Source organism: Rhopilema esculentum, chromosome 12 (assembly GCF_057945365.1).
Source record: "Rhopilema esculentum isolate cy_ngs chromosome 12, ASM5794536v1, whole genome shotgun sequence".
Taxonomy (NCBI): domain Eukaryota; kingdom Metazoa; phylum Cnidaria; class Scyphozoa; order Rhizostomeae; family Rhizostomatidae; genus Rhopilema; species Rhopilema esculentum.
The window spans coordinates 51,964-67,480 of NC_142826.1; the positions used below are offsets into that span (position 1 = coordinate 51,964).

The 15,517-nt window shown below is 36.1% G+C and overlaps 2 protein-coding genes and 1 pseudogene across 3 annotated transcripts in view; all 3 read right to left on the reverse strand.

Annotated features, from left to right (window-relative positions):
- The window catches only part of LOC148958664 (uncharacterized), a 61,355-nt gene that overhangs the window by 45,643 nt on the left and 195 nt on the right, over positions 1 to 15,517 (reverse strand). Inside the window, exon 1 of one of the 2 annotated variants that reach the window (XR_016144489.1) lies at positions 2,372 to 2,509. The exons of the other annotated variant lie outside the window; for it this stretch is intronic. The gene's annotated coding sequence lies outside the window, so the exon portion shown is untranslated. Of the gene's footprint in view, positions 1 to 2,371; positions 2,510 to 15,517 lie in introns of those variants that run through there. 2 annotated transcript variants of the gene reach the window in all.
- On the reverse strand, positions 2,372 to 4,665 carry LOC148958668 (uncharacterized; annotated as a pseudogene).
- On the reverse strand, positions 5,034 to 15,432 carry LOC148958669 (uncharacterized). The gene has a single exon (XM_089111933.1). The coding sequence runs from the start codon at positions 5,985 to 5,987 to the stop codon at positions 5,043 to 5,045; it is 945 nt and encodes a 314-aa protein (XP_088968059.1). The 5' UTR covers positions 5,988 to 15,432; the 3' UTR covers positions 5,034 to 5,042.

Sequence of the window (15,517 nt, forward strand, 5' to 3'; positions counted from 1 at the left end):
GTAGTCATCAATAGCTGTTTTTCATGCAAATGATCTTATTATGCCAAAATTATATTATAATTGGACATTAATTAGCATCCAATATGCATAATTAAATATCAAAGAAAATAACTTTATTAATTAAGGCCAATTATCTCCAATAATAAAACATACAATAACAAAACTACTTTTTTCTTTCAACAATGTATTTTGTCATGGTTGTGGCACACTGAGTTGAAATATCAATCATTTTTCTTGAACAGTCTTCTTTTAATTAATAATATGCAGCAACGGGTCTAAAGCAATTCAATTCGGCAAGTGCAATTTAGATTTCGACTTTTAAGTGAAAGAAAACAAGTAAAAAACACATATCTTGGAGTGAAAAGATTGTAATTTTGACCAAAATGTTTTCTTTTTATTTTTTATGGCTTCTTCTTTATCTAATCTACATGAATTTACCAAAAACAACAACTAATCTAGCGATCATAACTGTAACTTAGGAAAGCTTCCTTGTGCTGCTCAAACTCTGGGGAATGGAAAAGCAAGAAGCAGTTTCTTTCTCCAATACACAAAGGGATATCACATACAACACAGCCAAATGATGAGGTTTTGCTCTATAACTTTAATCTATACTATGCACTGATTTCATAACTGAGCAAACTTTGCAAACTTGGTGTTTCTCAAGCTTCACCCGCAAATGTCCTTTTTCTAATCTATTCTGCCACAATTCCTTTCTGCAAAGCAAATGCCCTTTTTCTAATCTATTCTGCCACAATTCCTTTCTACTAACTGCCTTCTTTAAAGTTGCTGATCTTTGCTTTGCACTATTTACTGCATGAGCTGTTGCCTTACAAATGAAGTCCTTACATTACTAACTTTTGTACCTAAATCTGCAAATGATCTGGTCTCTGGTTCTGCTCTAATGGCTTTCTGCTCAACAAAAGCAAGCTGAATGGCTAAATCCTTTTTAAAATCAAGAAAAGAATAGTTTCATGCTCAGGGGGTAGGTTTTTGCTCAGGGGTTAGGTTTTTAAGCTCTCTCGAAAACACATATGCATCCCAAGCACAAATATCAACCATTCATATCTTTGTTATAATCTGAAATGCATTTAGGCCTCAAAACCTTAACCTTTTGATGACTTCCATCAACCTTTGTATTCCTTGTACAATAATCATAATCATTGGCAGAATGGTAGGTGGAGAGAACAGATACAACATTCCTGTCAACTCATTGTACAAGCAACACATCACTGTACAAGCAACACATCAAGCCTATTTTTCATTACCTCAGGAAAGGATGAGGAATTTTCCCTTACGGTACCAACAGAATTTATACCAACTGAAATCAAATATTGGAACAATGGAACACTGCAATAAAAGTTATCAGCAAAAATTTATTTTTCCTAATGGATCATTTTTGTCCTCTCTCTCACGGTTTACACAATGAAGGGCAGCAAGTATTCCACAATACCTAGAAAATGTTGGAATGAACATTGACCCAAGAAGACCGGAAAAAAGCTTATCATTCTGCCAGTAGTTACGCCTAGCAGGGGCCTTAACAATACCCATATAAAATAGACAGGCAAGAAATCTCCTAAATTCCATCAAATCAACACATGTAGACAGGGAATTTTTCCTAACAAACTGGCCGAGAGGTTTTTCACTTGTTTCCTTGAACTAATACCTTGAAATCTTGAAGGGTGTCCAAGAAACATATCTAGATGTCATGTGATTGATGACAAAACAAACAACATCAACTGAAAGAGAATAAAAAACTGAACAAAAATTTCTGCTTAGAAACAGATATCCTAACATCAACAAGTTAAAAACTATCACGTGTAAAACATAAATTAATCGAATAAGTATAATTTTTGAACTGTCCAATCATATTTGAGCAATTTAGCATAAGTTAAGGAGGTTATGTTACCTTGGAGCTCCAAAATAAAATATTTTCTGCTAGGGTATCGGTCACATTGTCTTAGGAACTATAGGGTTAATTAAAAGTGGGAAGGTCATGGCCCCCCTGCCCCCCCCCACCCCTGTTGCGCGGGCCCTGCATATGATCTGTCTAATTTTTCCTAATCTTTCCTGGGCATGTCGAGTAAATACATCGGACGGTCAATATCTGGCAATGATTCTTCCACTTTCCGAGTTTTATTTTAATACATTTTGTTTAAAAATTTTCTTGTTTGTTTCCTTTCAATTGTCAAATAATGGCTGGTATGTATGAAGCTCGGCAGGAAAGAGAAATATAAACCTCATTCAAGCTGGCAATTCAAGTCGGGCTACAGCAATGCGAAGTAAAATATTCAATTTCTTTCTCATGGAACTGCTTCAAGAAAATTGTCAATTTTCTTCAGGCTGTTACATATGGTTTCATAATTAAACAAACCTGTGAAATGAAATAGTTTTCTCTGTCCTTTCTTCGTGTTGCTTCCTCGTTTTATTTAGGCGTACACTTTACAACAACGCAGTCATTCGGCATCATTTTCCATGTATTTGCATCGTTCAATAAATTTTAATTACTCTAATAAACTTATTCAATATTATCAATTAGATACTCAAAAAAGTCGCTCAAATAAGATGGCGCCTGGCTGCTTCAGCCTCGCATCGGTGAAACTGCGTACTGCCGAGTGAGGCCAATTTTTTCTACTTCCGCCATTTTAAATAGTGGAAAAAAAGCGAGCTGCAGTAGGGTTCAGTATGGAAAATTGCTTGTTTTGATGAATGATTTTGTCGTGGCTCGCAATTATTTTAGTGCCTTTTCTGATGCAGGTAGTTAGAGGAGATATAAATCAACAACACATAATAATTTTTAGGGGGTTTAAAATAGAATTTTAAAAAATATGGACCTGTCGTGCTTTTATGAGTTGAAAAAGCATGTGCTTGCAATTCTTATCTTCATATAAATTAGAAAAAGTCTGTTATTTAATTCTATAGACAATTTTAAATATAAAATTCTTGTCTTTTTTCTCTTTCGTTTGGAACCTAATATACCTAATATGGCATGAGTAGGAAAGTGCGAATGTTCTATATCAATTTTTCAAATTGAATTTGTAGAAAAGAAATTTGATTGATATCAAATTTCTTTCCTCTTGGTAAGGACAAATTAGTAATCTTTGCCGTGAAACTGTACTCCGAAGGTATTGTATAGGCCTAAAGATACGGGGAGGGACGCATTGTGCTGAAGAATAATTAAAAAATTAAACAAACCTTGGTGTAGTTTGATGTAGATTATTTTCCATACCTAGAACCAAACGACGTGGGATTTATACGAGCAACGCGCGGCGTTCGACCTGATTCAAAGACATACCAGTGGAGCCTGCCAGTCCTGAAAATGAACACTAGAAAAAGGGGGAAATACATAATTATTTGGGTCGGGTGGGCGTATAAATCCCACGATGCAAATCTTGAATCAATTGCTGAAGCCTCTGGATCTGGCCAAAACGATGCAAAAGGCTTCAATTGGCAATTGATTCTAGAGGCAAATAAATCAATGTCTAAGGTAACATTTAATTTTTTGATTGCAAATTTAAACACAGATAGATTTAACTGCCATTCTGTTCGAAGCTCGTAGTTTCTGGATTCAGCATCAGCTAAATAGTTCTGAACTCCTGGGATGAAGGACACAGATATGCAGTTTTGATTCTGGATAGCCCAATTCTAAATTTGCTTCACTTCTTCATTACAAGCCAAAGAACGACAAGATCCCATATTTTTAATGCTGTGTACTGCATTCATATTATCAGTCAAAATTTTAACATGTGTATTCCTTTGGTCAATCAAAGACGTTAGCCCATACAAAATAGCCTTTAGCTTAAGCACATTAATATGGAGTTGTTCCTCATGGAGATTCCAAACCCCTTTTGTCCTTGTACTGCCTAAGACAGCTCCCCAACCAGTAGATGAGGCATCAGTAGCAATAACCATTTCAGGATTAGAGATTGCCATGTCATTAAATGAGCTTTCAACATTATCAATCCACCATCTTAAGTCATCATAAGCTGTTTTAGACAGTGACATGGCATGGTCAAAATTTCCTTCAGAAATAGCTAGTGCCTGAATTTTGTCATTTTTTAATGATCTATAGTGTAAAGGCCCAAATTTAACAGCAGGGAATGTGCTCACAATTAAGCCTATCACTGATGCAACATCTCTTATTGATAGGTTATGAGACATACACAATTTGGAACATTTATCTTTAATTTTCAATACTTTGGTTGATGGGAGGGCGACATTCATTTTTTCTGAATTGATAGTAAATCCTAGATAGGTAACAGACTTTGAAGGAACAAAATTAGATTTTTTAGGATGAATAACAAAACCTAAGAAATCCATTAATTTGATTGTTTCAACAGTAGCTTTAATACAAGCATCATATGATTCATCAGTTATTATGATATCATCAATATATGCTGAGACAATGAAACCTTGCTTTCTCAAGAACGCTAAAGCAGGTTTTAATAATTTTGTAAACTTCCTTGGACCAGAACATAGTCCATTTGGTAATGCTAAGAACTTAAACAGTTTGTCTTGATACTTGAACTTCAGATACTTTTGACAGGATTCAGATATGGCTACTGAATAACAAGCATCCTTTATATCTACAGTACACATAAAACAATTTTGTCTAACTAATTTGATAACCTTGTCAAAGGTGTTCATCTTGAAATGCATATATGGCATAGACTCGTTCAATTTCCGCAAATTAAGAATAAGTCTAAAAGAATCACCATCTTTTGGGACAAGGAAAATTGGGGAGATAAATTCATCTCCTTCATGATCACATTCTATTATAACATGTTTATCCTGTAATGTTTTAATCTCTGCTAGAATAAACTCATTTTCTTCAGCTCAAAATGGCACAGTATAATTTCTCTCAAAATTGAGAGGCAATGAGAATTCAAGCTGTAAACCAGCTACAGTTTGTAAAGTTTCAAAATCACTAGTGACAGTATACCAACGTTCCAGATAATTTTTAAGTGCACCTGCTCTAAATGTGTCAATCTTGTACAAAAGATATTTTGTCAGTTTAGGAAGAAATGAAATAAAATCATTTACATTTATCCCTTGTAGGGCTTCTGCTTTCGCCGATATGGACGAGACTTCTGGCCTTTCTCTAAAAAAGACTGCTGAGTAGGGCCATTATAAAAAGAGTGCTGTGTTCGCCTATTAAAAACTGGTATCTGCCTATCATGTTGTCTATACCTAGTAGACTGAGGCATCGGCTGAGTAGCAGCAGAGGCAAGACGTTTAGACTCCCTTTCTTGCTTCAGGCGTTTTTCAATGTCGTCTCCAAACAAATGGTTTGAGACTTCACGAGTAGGGTCACATAGTCCCTGTACATCCTTGTTAAGAATGGGTCTTATATTAAGCTTTTGTAAATTTGAGATATTGACACTGGCATTAGAGAGGACAGATAGTGCATCAAAGGCTTTCAAAACAATAGCCTTTGTGTCAATAAGGCTAAGATTCTTTTCTGCAAGAAGTAAATCATCAGCCAAAGTTGGAATTATGTGGGAGGATTTAGCAACAGAATGGTGAACATCATATAATTTCCTCTCCCTAGCCAAAACAGAATCCTTAAATGAAGGCATTTTCATTATCAACTTTGGCATAGCTGGTACGGAAATACTCTCAAGGTTAAGAGGGTGCTTGTGCCTCTTAAAAACCTGAGCAACTGCTTTTCTGCTGGAATTTTTCCATTGTTCCTCAATTTTTGAGGCCAGTTTATCAGAGGAAAGACCCTTGCCTTTCTTGTCTAAAACTGCCTCGGATAACTCATTATCAACAAAGTCCAAGACTTCTTCTTCCATATTAAGATCTGAGACAAATGCCTCAGAATTTACTGTGGAAGGTACATGAAACAACGAGTCAATATCCACTCGCTTTGAACGTTTGGATGATATAGCATCCTGATTTTCAACGGAAGAAAAAGCTTTCGGATAACATTTGGTGTGAGACACAGAATCGTGCTCAAATGAATTATGGGTCTGACATACAGACATTTCATCATAAGGCCTCTTGCGACGAGTTGGTGAATGCTGGTCAGGTCTTACAGCTGTGCAGGAAGAACTCCGCTCTTTATCCCTGCTTATATTATAATTAACGAACTCTTTAGAAAGTCCAGTCAATTCGTTCAAATCTCTTCATACATTCGATAAATCTAACGACGAATGCGTATGAAGAAAACCTGGTTGAAGAAGATTTCGGATTGGTTTCGGAAGAAGACCCAGAATTGACTTCGACAGCTGAACCTTGCACGTGTGGGGTCAGAGGTCGAAGGTCACTAGTAGCATACAAATTATCTTCGTTATCCATAACTAAAAAACAAATTGTAACTAGTGTAAATATCCACGCTAGATGTAGCTTGAAAATAAGAATGGAATACGATAAATTGAAAAAGAGAAAGGTAAAATACCGACTTGTTCAAACACGTGGCTCCACTGGCTTCTTATCAGCTCGAAACACCAACAGGTTGAAGGTCGAACGCCGCGCGTTGCTCTTATAAATACCGAAAGGAGTTTGGGTTCTAGTTATGGAAAATAATTACAAGCAACGAGTGTGGTTTTGAAATAGTCTAAAAATATCAAAGATTATATCAAATCAAAAATTGGCTACTATATTTAAATTATGACCTGTTTTCAGCTTTTTCTAGAGTTAGGCCTAGATATTTTATAGCAGTTTCTGAAAACAAAGAAAGAAAAAGTAACTAAATCACATCTTTGTACAAATATGTCAAGAAAATCATGCATTGAGTGGCTAAACATTGTTGCTGGATCAGTTTTAAAACAGATCAATCATTATTTTCTGGAATTTCGACGAGACAGAAAACACCACAGCAAGCAGCGCGACTATAAATGCTTGGAATTTGCAAAAGACGGCCTATTTTTTCAATATTAACATCAATTCATAAATTTAAGGGCAATATAAGACCACTCACCCAATTTCACATCGATATTCGAAAGAGAAGTGAACGAAATCAATCCTTACTTTTACCAATTTATAATAGCTCAGTTTGGAGCAAGTTCCTTTTTGCCACTATTCAAAATTACTCGCCATTAGCTGCAGCACACCTCCCAATCATAATGAGATTTTGGCGTTTCTATATCATTGAGTAGTGTGCACTCTAGTGTTTTTAAAGTCCTATTTCTATGGGTCAAATAGGAAAACAGCTACCGCTGAGAGAGGGAGAGAGACCATATCAATGGACCTATAATAATAATAATGGAAACTTTTCATTTTCAATTCAAGTAAAACTGAAATTACAAATTTCACTATTACAAAGGTAATTGCAATTGGCTAGCCTGGGTTTACAAAGAAAAAGACTATTACAAGCACAAACAAAATAAATTAACAAAACAAAAGGAAAAAGTGTGGTCGTCATTGTTTGTTTTAGAAGTCGTCAGTAGCAGAGATCCTTAGAATTGAAGAAGTTCAGGATTATTCCAAGATTTATTTCTGCAGCAGAAATTGTAATAGGTAGTACGGATGGTTAAGTTGGATAGTTTGGAGATCATGAAGCGGAGATGATTCTCGCTGATATCTAGAGCGTTGCACATGAAAGAGGAGCAGGAGAGACCAAAGATACCTAGGGAACTGATAGAAAGATTAACAAACATGATAGAAGAATAGGCTGAGCTTAGGCTGTGAATGAGATTCGAGTGTTTCTCTCTTTTGCGGTTAGCATTAACATCCAAGCTAGTTTCGTATCTTACTGTAAGCTCAAGTATGAATAGGCGATGGTCAGAAGCGACTAGAAGTAGATCAGGACGGAAAAAGTCTCCTGTTATGATAGAGGGTGAGAGATAACCTGAAAGCTCTGCGTAAAGAGAGCAATTAGGTATAGCTTTTAAAGACTGTGCTAGGAAGTTCAATGCAGAGTTATGGCGCCATGTGTAACGGCCTTCTTCGAGGTATTTTTTGCAGCCTGCAACAATGTGAAGTAACGTTTCTGGCATATGGCAAAAAGAGCAATCGGATGACTGAGTAATGTTCCATTTAGATAGGTTTTTTTCGCGTGGCAAGGGAGTTGCTAAGATATTTGATAGTAAAACTATAAATGTTCTTGGGCATGTTGCTTTGAGCCGTGGTCCATATTTTAGAGGCTATAGGAAGAGAGTGGTCAAAGATGAAGGAAAGAACGGTACCTTGAGATACAAGATTGTTTCGAAGGCGCCCTTTATGTTCTGATCTAACAGCCTTCAATACCTCTCTAGTATTCCTGTAAACATCATATTGGATGTTCATGCTCTGGCTGGTATTTTTCCACAAAGATTGGATGTTTTTGTTGGGAGAGGTTTTTAGTGCATTACGATAAACAGTTTGACACTGCATGAATTTAACAGAAGGAAGAATCAAGTTAAGACAGAACTGGTTTCTTGACAGAATAATGCCACTTAAAGTAGCACTTATGGGTAAATCGAGCCAACGGCGGATAAATGCAAAAACTTGATTATCAAGATTTCCGACGATCCAGGTTTTTGATAGATCGGCTACGGTTAGGTGCCACGAAACTTGTGAGAGTAGATAGCTGTTATAAAAAAGCAGCTTATTCTTTGGATGGAGAGGTAAAGAATCAATTTGCGTAAGGATGGAGCTGATAGATGGAGCTGAGCTTAGACATATGTTCTTGGTTGCTCATATTAAAGTCGAAGTGACGCCCAAGATACTTAAAAGACTCTCCAGTTATGACAGGAGGGACCATTTCATTATTGATGAAGAGCTTTGGCTGATATTGTAGGGAGCGTGTTGAGAATTTTTTAATACCAAAGGTTGTGCATTTGTCTACTCTTATAATCATATTAGACCATTGACACCGTCTTGTAAAGCAGTTTAAGAGTAGCTGGTTTTCTTTCTCTCCGTTTGTAATGACTGCAGCATCTTCTGCAAACTGAAACCAGTGCTCTGGGGTAAACATACAGTCTGGTTGGCTATGGGGAGAGAAACCAAGTTGTTTAAATTTTTCTGCCTTTATGTATTGAATGAAAGTGTTAAAGCACATGTTAAATAGACGGGGACTGAGGCAATCACCTTGAAGAACTCCACGTTTAACAGGAATAGCAGGGGTAACAAATTTATCTATGATAATAGAGGTTTTAAAATTTATGTAGAGACTTGAAATCAGGGACTGCATGTTTTCTGGTACGTGGTGATATGACAGAACATAATAATAATAATAAAACGAATATTTATACAGGATAAACACTTCAACAATTAGAACATCGCTGTTATCACTGTGTGTCCTGTGCCCTAGACCTTAAATGATATTGAAAGAAAATTTATTATTTTAAAAACGTTGATAAAACTTACAAGAATAGGATCTATAATACCTAATAAAACCTAATTTCACATTGAAATAAAATAATGTTTGTCACTGTCCTGCAAAATGATTTTTAAGTTTTTTAACAACTTCTTTGTGTGTCCTTGTCCGACGTATGTCTATAGGTAGCTCATTGTCACATTAGAGCCCATATATTGGAACGATTTTCGTGCATATTCTTTTTTAATAATAGGTAATCGCAGAGTGCATTTGTTGCTTCTTGTTTCCTTTTCATGTTGTATCGGAGTAAAATAATTCTGAAAATGTTCACAGATATCTCTGTCCAGGCATTTTCGCACAGGTTTACAGGCTCTCATCTTATTCGCATTTATGACTGACATGATCCCTTTGTCTGCTGTTTCATCACCATAGACTATCTTCAATGAACGAGAATGAAATGAGGAAAGTCTGGTTATTTGCATATTTGTGAGCTTTAGTTGCAGTATACCACAGTAAGTAATTATCACAGTTAGAGCGTGCACCAGATTTGTGAGTAGGAATGATTTTAGCTGCCTTCCAGTCCGCGGGAAAGGTACTGGTCACGAGTGACATATTGATAAGGTGAGTCAAGGGAGCCGATATTGACTCAGCAGAGTCTTTTATCAAACCTGGTGGCAGATCATCTAAGCCAGTTGCTTTATTTCTCTTTATAGACTTAAGTTCACGCTCAACTTCCTGTTTTGATACCTTTCTAAACATAAACTTTATAACTATTTTTGTGGGTAAGTTGGGTTGATTTCTCCATGTGAAGTTACATAACGGGAAAGCCTTTTCCTTCAAGGTTGTTACGATATTAGCAAAAAAGGCTGTTTATCTCTTTCATTCATAAGACGCTTCACCTCACTGTTTAGCCACGGTGCTGGCTTGATTTGATTAGATTGATTTGAACAGATTTGATTAGATTGTGATGAACCTCTCCGAAGGCATTTTTTAGATCCAATAATGTTATGACTAGAGACCGTTGTTTTATTCGAGCTTTGTCGATTATATGGCTCATCATCGCAGTATGTTCTAGTGTACCCAATATCTGATGGGTAAAACCTTTTTGAATCTGATGGTCTATGAAACCATTTTGTTTGAGAAAATCAAATACAGAATCTCGGAGGCAAGATGTGAAGATTTTTAGTGGGACCGATTGGAGAGTGATAGGTCTGAAGTTTGAGGGATCCTCTGTATCTCCTTTTTTGTGCATTAGTATAGTGCAAGCTTTTTTCAATTCCGATGGGACATGTCCAGATAACCAGATTAAGCGAATCAAATCAGAGCGAAGATAAGGACAGCGTTTGAAGCAGATCACTGATATTTTGTCAATTGGACAAGGAGAGCTAGAGGATTTCATGCAATGGATAATGGAGGTTATCTTTTGATACGGAGGAGGATCTGAATGAAAAGGATGAGTAGGATTACTGAAGGAGAAATCCAAGATGGAATGGGCAACTGTTTGTTCGGATGCTTAGCAGAGAGTGTTTCTATAAAGAATTGTTTGCAACGCTCTAGTGAGAGCGATGGAAAAAAGGGAAGGTTTTTTTTGTAGAAAGCGTTTAACATAACCCCAGAAATTTTTAGAAATAGAAAGATCATGGTCAAGTGTTTCGCAGGAAGTGATAATAGTTGTCTTCTTAGCAAGTTTGCTACGTAAGAGACGGGAGACGTATCGTATTTCGTCTAATGAAGCATGACTATCCTTAAGTAATTTCAGGTCTTTTTTAATAATTTCAGGTCATTTCAGGTCTTAATAATAATAATAATAATAATATTAATCAATTTATTTACAGTAGGCGGGTATGATATAGCGATATAGCTGTCTACACTCCTCTCACGAAAGTACCCGGACAGTTCGAAGATCGATTGCGCTTTCAGACAAAAACAAAATTAGGCTGGCGATAAGGACTTTTTAACTTAGTGATAATAATTTTTTGAGAAACCCTTCCGAAAAAAAACCAGAACACCAAAATGCTGCAAAACCTCTGCGCTTTTTATCTGTTATCATTTTTTTTTAAAATGAGAAACCTTTGCGCTACAAGCCTTACGCAAATCAACTTGATGTCAAATAAGCGGAGAACAGCAAAGTCAGGTGACTTGGACTCAGTTAAAATCAGAAATGTCATCTTTATAGGCGATTCGTAATGCCATCTCATGGAGGTGATTTATTTTATCATTAAAGCGTTTCTCACAGAGCATCCATATAAGAGGACAGTAGTTGAACTGGGAAAGGATGAAGACCTTCATAACTCTTGTTTTAGTTTTACAGTATCCATATACTAGCGATACGGGATAGAGCATGTAACTTTTGTTTAGCTCTTTTGTATAAGGATGTTACTTGTGATTTGAAGGATAAAGTCTTATCTAATATACTAACCAATAATTTTTCTTCTGAACTCTCAGCAATTACTTCGTTGTCAATTCTTATCGATAGGTTGGTGTTTTTTACACTGCTGAAAAACATCAGGTGGCATTTATCTCCATTCAATTTCATCTAATTGTCCCAGAACCATTTAGATAAAATGGTGATATCATTTTCTAACTTTCCAATTATTTCATTGTGCATATGATCACTGACAAATATAGTTGTGTCATCCGCATATTTACAAAGCATACTGTCAGAAACAAACATAAATAAATTGTTTATGTAAATGTTGAAAAGGAGAGGTCCGAGGACAGAACCCCGAGGCACCCCATGCCTTATATTCTTCCATTCACTGTAAGATCCATTAACTTTAACACGTTGCTTTCTAGTGTTCAGAAAGCTACATATGAAATTTAGCGCTCTTCTTGTAAAACCATATGCCTCTAGTTTAGCAATTAATAGATCGTGGTTCAAGCAATCGAATGCTTTGGAGAGATATACGAAAATAGCCCCTGTGCTCATTCTGTTGTCTAATGCCTTTTGCAGTTTTCAACAAAACGTAATAGGGCATGCTGTGTACTATGCCCTTCCCTAAAATCACAGAAAATTGAGATCTTCATAACTTGTTTTATGAATGAAGTAAAAGTAAAAATAAATCAAACTTTTCTACCAAAACATCTAAAAATTGCCATTCTCAAATGAAAAATTGTTTCAGACAATTGGCAGAGCCCGGTCGTTCTTCCATCTAGCAGTTTTGGAATTGATCTACATACAAACGAAAAAGCCGCCATTGTGTAAACAGAAGGAGTTCATTTGCTCTCTTAGACTCCAGTGGTAATTTTTCTTTAGGCTCGCGGCAATGATTGGTCAACTATACCGGTCTTGTGCTTGCGTTTTTCTGATTGGCCTATTTCGATCCACAACTGGGGTATTTTTCATCGTGTTCTTTCGGACCCTGATTATGATGTTTTATGCTCTGAGGAGTGTCAGTCGAAAAAGCTTTTAGTATGTTGTAAAAATTTGCTTGAAGTATTTTTGAGGGCATGCCAACAAATGGTGAAGCTTTTTTTGGGTTCAGTCTCTTGAGCTGATCAAAAACATCGATGGCATCAACCTCATTAAACTCAAATAGTTCCTGGAGTAACCATTGCTTTTTGGTCATTTTAATACTAGGGTGGTTTTTGTTTTTGTAAACTGATTTATCTATAGGGTCTTCGATGTTTATTGCGAGGGAGAGGTTGGCTTAATTTTCTTTAATTTCTAGCTCATTGGTAATATTTGTAAAGTATTCATTCAGGATTTGTGCAATTTTTAGGTCGTTATTTACAAGTTGTCCATTTTCCAGAAGATTAATCATTGGTGATACTTATACTTTATCCGTGAGGACCGGTTTGACTGTTTTCCGGAACTTTCTATTGTCTGCTAAATTTTGGGTGTCTAAATTTCTGTAATAAATTAATTTAGATTTTCCTAGTATTGCGACATATTTATTTCTCTGATGCTTGTATGCGTTCCAATTTTCGTTGGTCTTATTCCTGCTGTATTTATTCTTTAGCTTAGACACGCCCCCCCCAGTTCTCAGCATAATCGATTTTGTATTTCGTCTAAATTCGATGAGAAAATGTTGGGGGAGGGGTAATATTTTGACACCGTACTTTTTGTGATGTAATCTTATGATTTTCAAACTGCCAATTTTCGAACAAAAGTATCTCATAGGCGTTCCCTTCGGATATAATTGGTGTTTCCTGTTGGTAAAAGGGCGTTTTCTGGTAGTTTAAAGGGCGTGGCTTAAATTTGTTTGATTTATCCCCCCCCCCAGATCTTAGTGGCTGGCGCCGCCATTGGGTCCAGCACTTTTTTTGTCTCCCCATTAAAAACTTCTGTTATTAGATCACAATGAATATATTTAAAACTTTTGCTTGATAAAATATCACCAAATCCTCTCATTTTTAGTTCTTCGAAAGGTTGGTCTTGTTTTTGCTGTTTATCTCGAAAAAAAACATGCTGGAATGATAAATACCGACATGATTTGTATGATCGAAAGCAAAAATGTGAGCATGTCCCACTCTCCTTGCGAATGATGTTCCAGGTCACCTTCCCTAACCGCTGACACTACTGATAACAATGTGGAGACATCTTGCAGATATGTGATGGTCATCTTTAACTTTGTCCTTCACAAGAGCTGAAAATGTCCTTAAACAGCTTGTTCAAACTTCTTCAAAGGTTTAGAATAGAATTGAAAGTGTCTGTGGTTGGGTCGCAATTCTTGCAGCTCACATATCAGCAAAGCATCCATCAAGGGCTTCCTTGAAAAAGGCCTTCCTCTGCCTGCGTTGGCAGCAAGACTATTTTATAACTTGGTACTAAATGCAATATACAACACAAGATAGCGTAATTTTCAAAAATAAAAAAATCTTATCTATATCATTTCTAGAAATTTATGTATATGACGTCATCATAGAAACGTTAATTAATGAGCTATGTAAAGCAAATTTTGGTATACCCACTCAATGGACGTGTTTTTCTATCAGAGAGTGATAGAATATCTTAAGAAAGGACAATTAACAGTCCAAGAATGAGATTTCTGCGAAACAGTGGTGGTAAAAGGCCTATTTTGGTTTGATGACGTCATCAGTCAATTTGCTGATATCAGCAAAATAGAATTTGTTATGCATCAAATGAAAGCTCCTTCTCAGAGCTATCCGAGAATGCAATTATATTTATTATAAGACTTTTATTACAAGAGATATTAGCTTTCTTGTTGAATTATTTTTTTATTTATGACGTCACGAATCACGTGCAATCTAAAAATAATTCGCGATGGCCCATCTCGGAAAATCAATCTTTAGCCATTAAAATGTAGAAATCCGAAGAAAAAATTGAGATTAGGCAATTTGTTAGTTTTTCGCAGCTATTTCCCTGTCTATTGAGCATGCTGATAAAGTACTTTTGTCAAGTTTGTGTTTAAACAAGCAAAAGACAATTTTCCTGATAAATCATTTATGGTATAGCAATATCATGTGTAAAGTTTATCGTGCTAAACTTTGTATAGTCTCTGTATTGAATTATCCTCGGACCTTTCTTGATATACCCGCCTTTGAGAACTGTCAGGATCATTGTGTGAAAGTCAGAAAGCCCCGTTTCAAATGTTGTCGTGCTTTTAAGGCTGGATTTTTCATTTGTTAGAATTAAATCAATACTAGCAAAGTTATAGCTATCCATATAATATTCTATATTACATTGTCACTTATTTCGCAGTTTAGGTCTCCCATTAAAAGAAAGTTTTCAAAGTTGTTGCTAAAGGAGTCTAGGCTTTTTCTATTTCACGGAAGAAAAAATTTTGGCACTTAGGTGGTGGACGATACATACAGAGGAGTAGCCATTTTTGTTTTTTCATTTTAATTTCTACAGCTATCGCTTCAATGCTAGGGGGGGGGGGGGGGAATTGTAATTTAGGAGTTGCTTAAGCGGAAGGCCGTCTTTTATGTAAACTAATAATCCACCTCCATTTTTGTTACGGTCGAATCGAAATGGTCTCATAAAGCCTTCAATAAAAAACTGGCTGGTAGGGAAAGTCTAATCAAGTTTTGTTTCAGCTATCGCTCTTGACATCAACACTACCTCCTGATATGATAGGCTTAAAAAGTTCAATCTTGTTTCTGATAGAATTTATATTATTATAACCTAGTATAAGACCATTTTTGTTTGTGAGTCGTAATTCATTTATTTTCTTGTATTTGTTGTCAGTCACGTTATAAGACTGGGGTTCTAAATGGCTTTTCTTGTTATGGACCTTATTTATTGTGTTAGTCCTTTCAGAGACAGTTACTTCTTCTACATATCGACATTCTTTTGTACAAAATGCTTTG

Coding starts and splice junctions, on each gene's coding strand:
- LOC148958669 (XM_089111933.1), bottom strand. CDS start 5,987: ATGTCTGTATGTCAGACCCATAATTCATTTGAGCACGATTCTGTGTCT.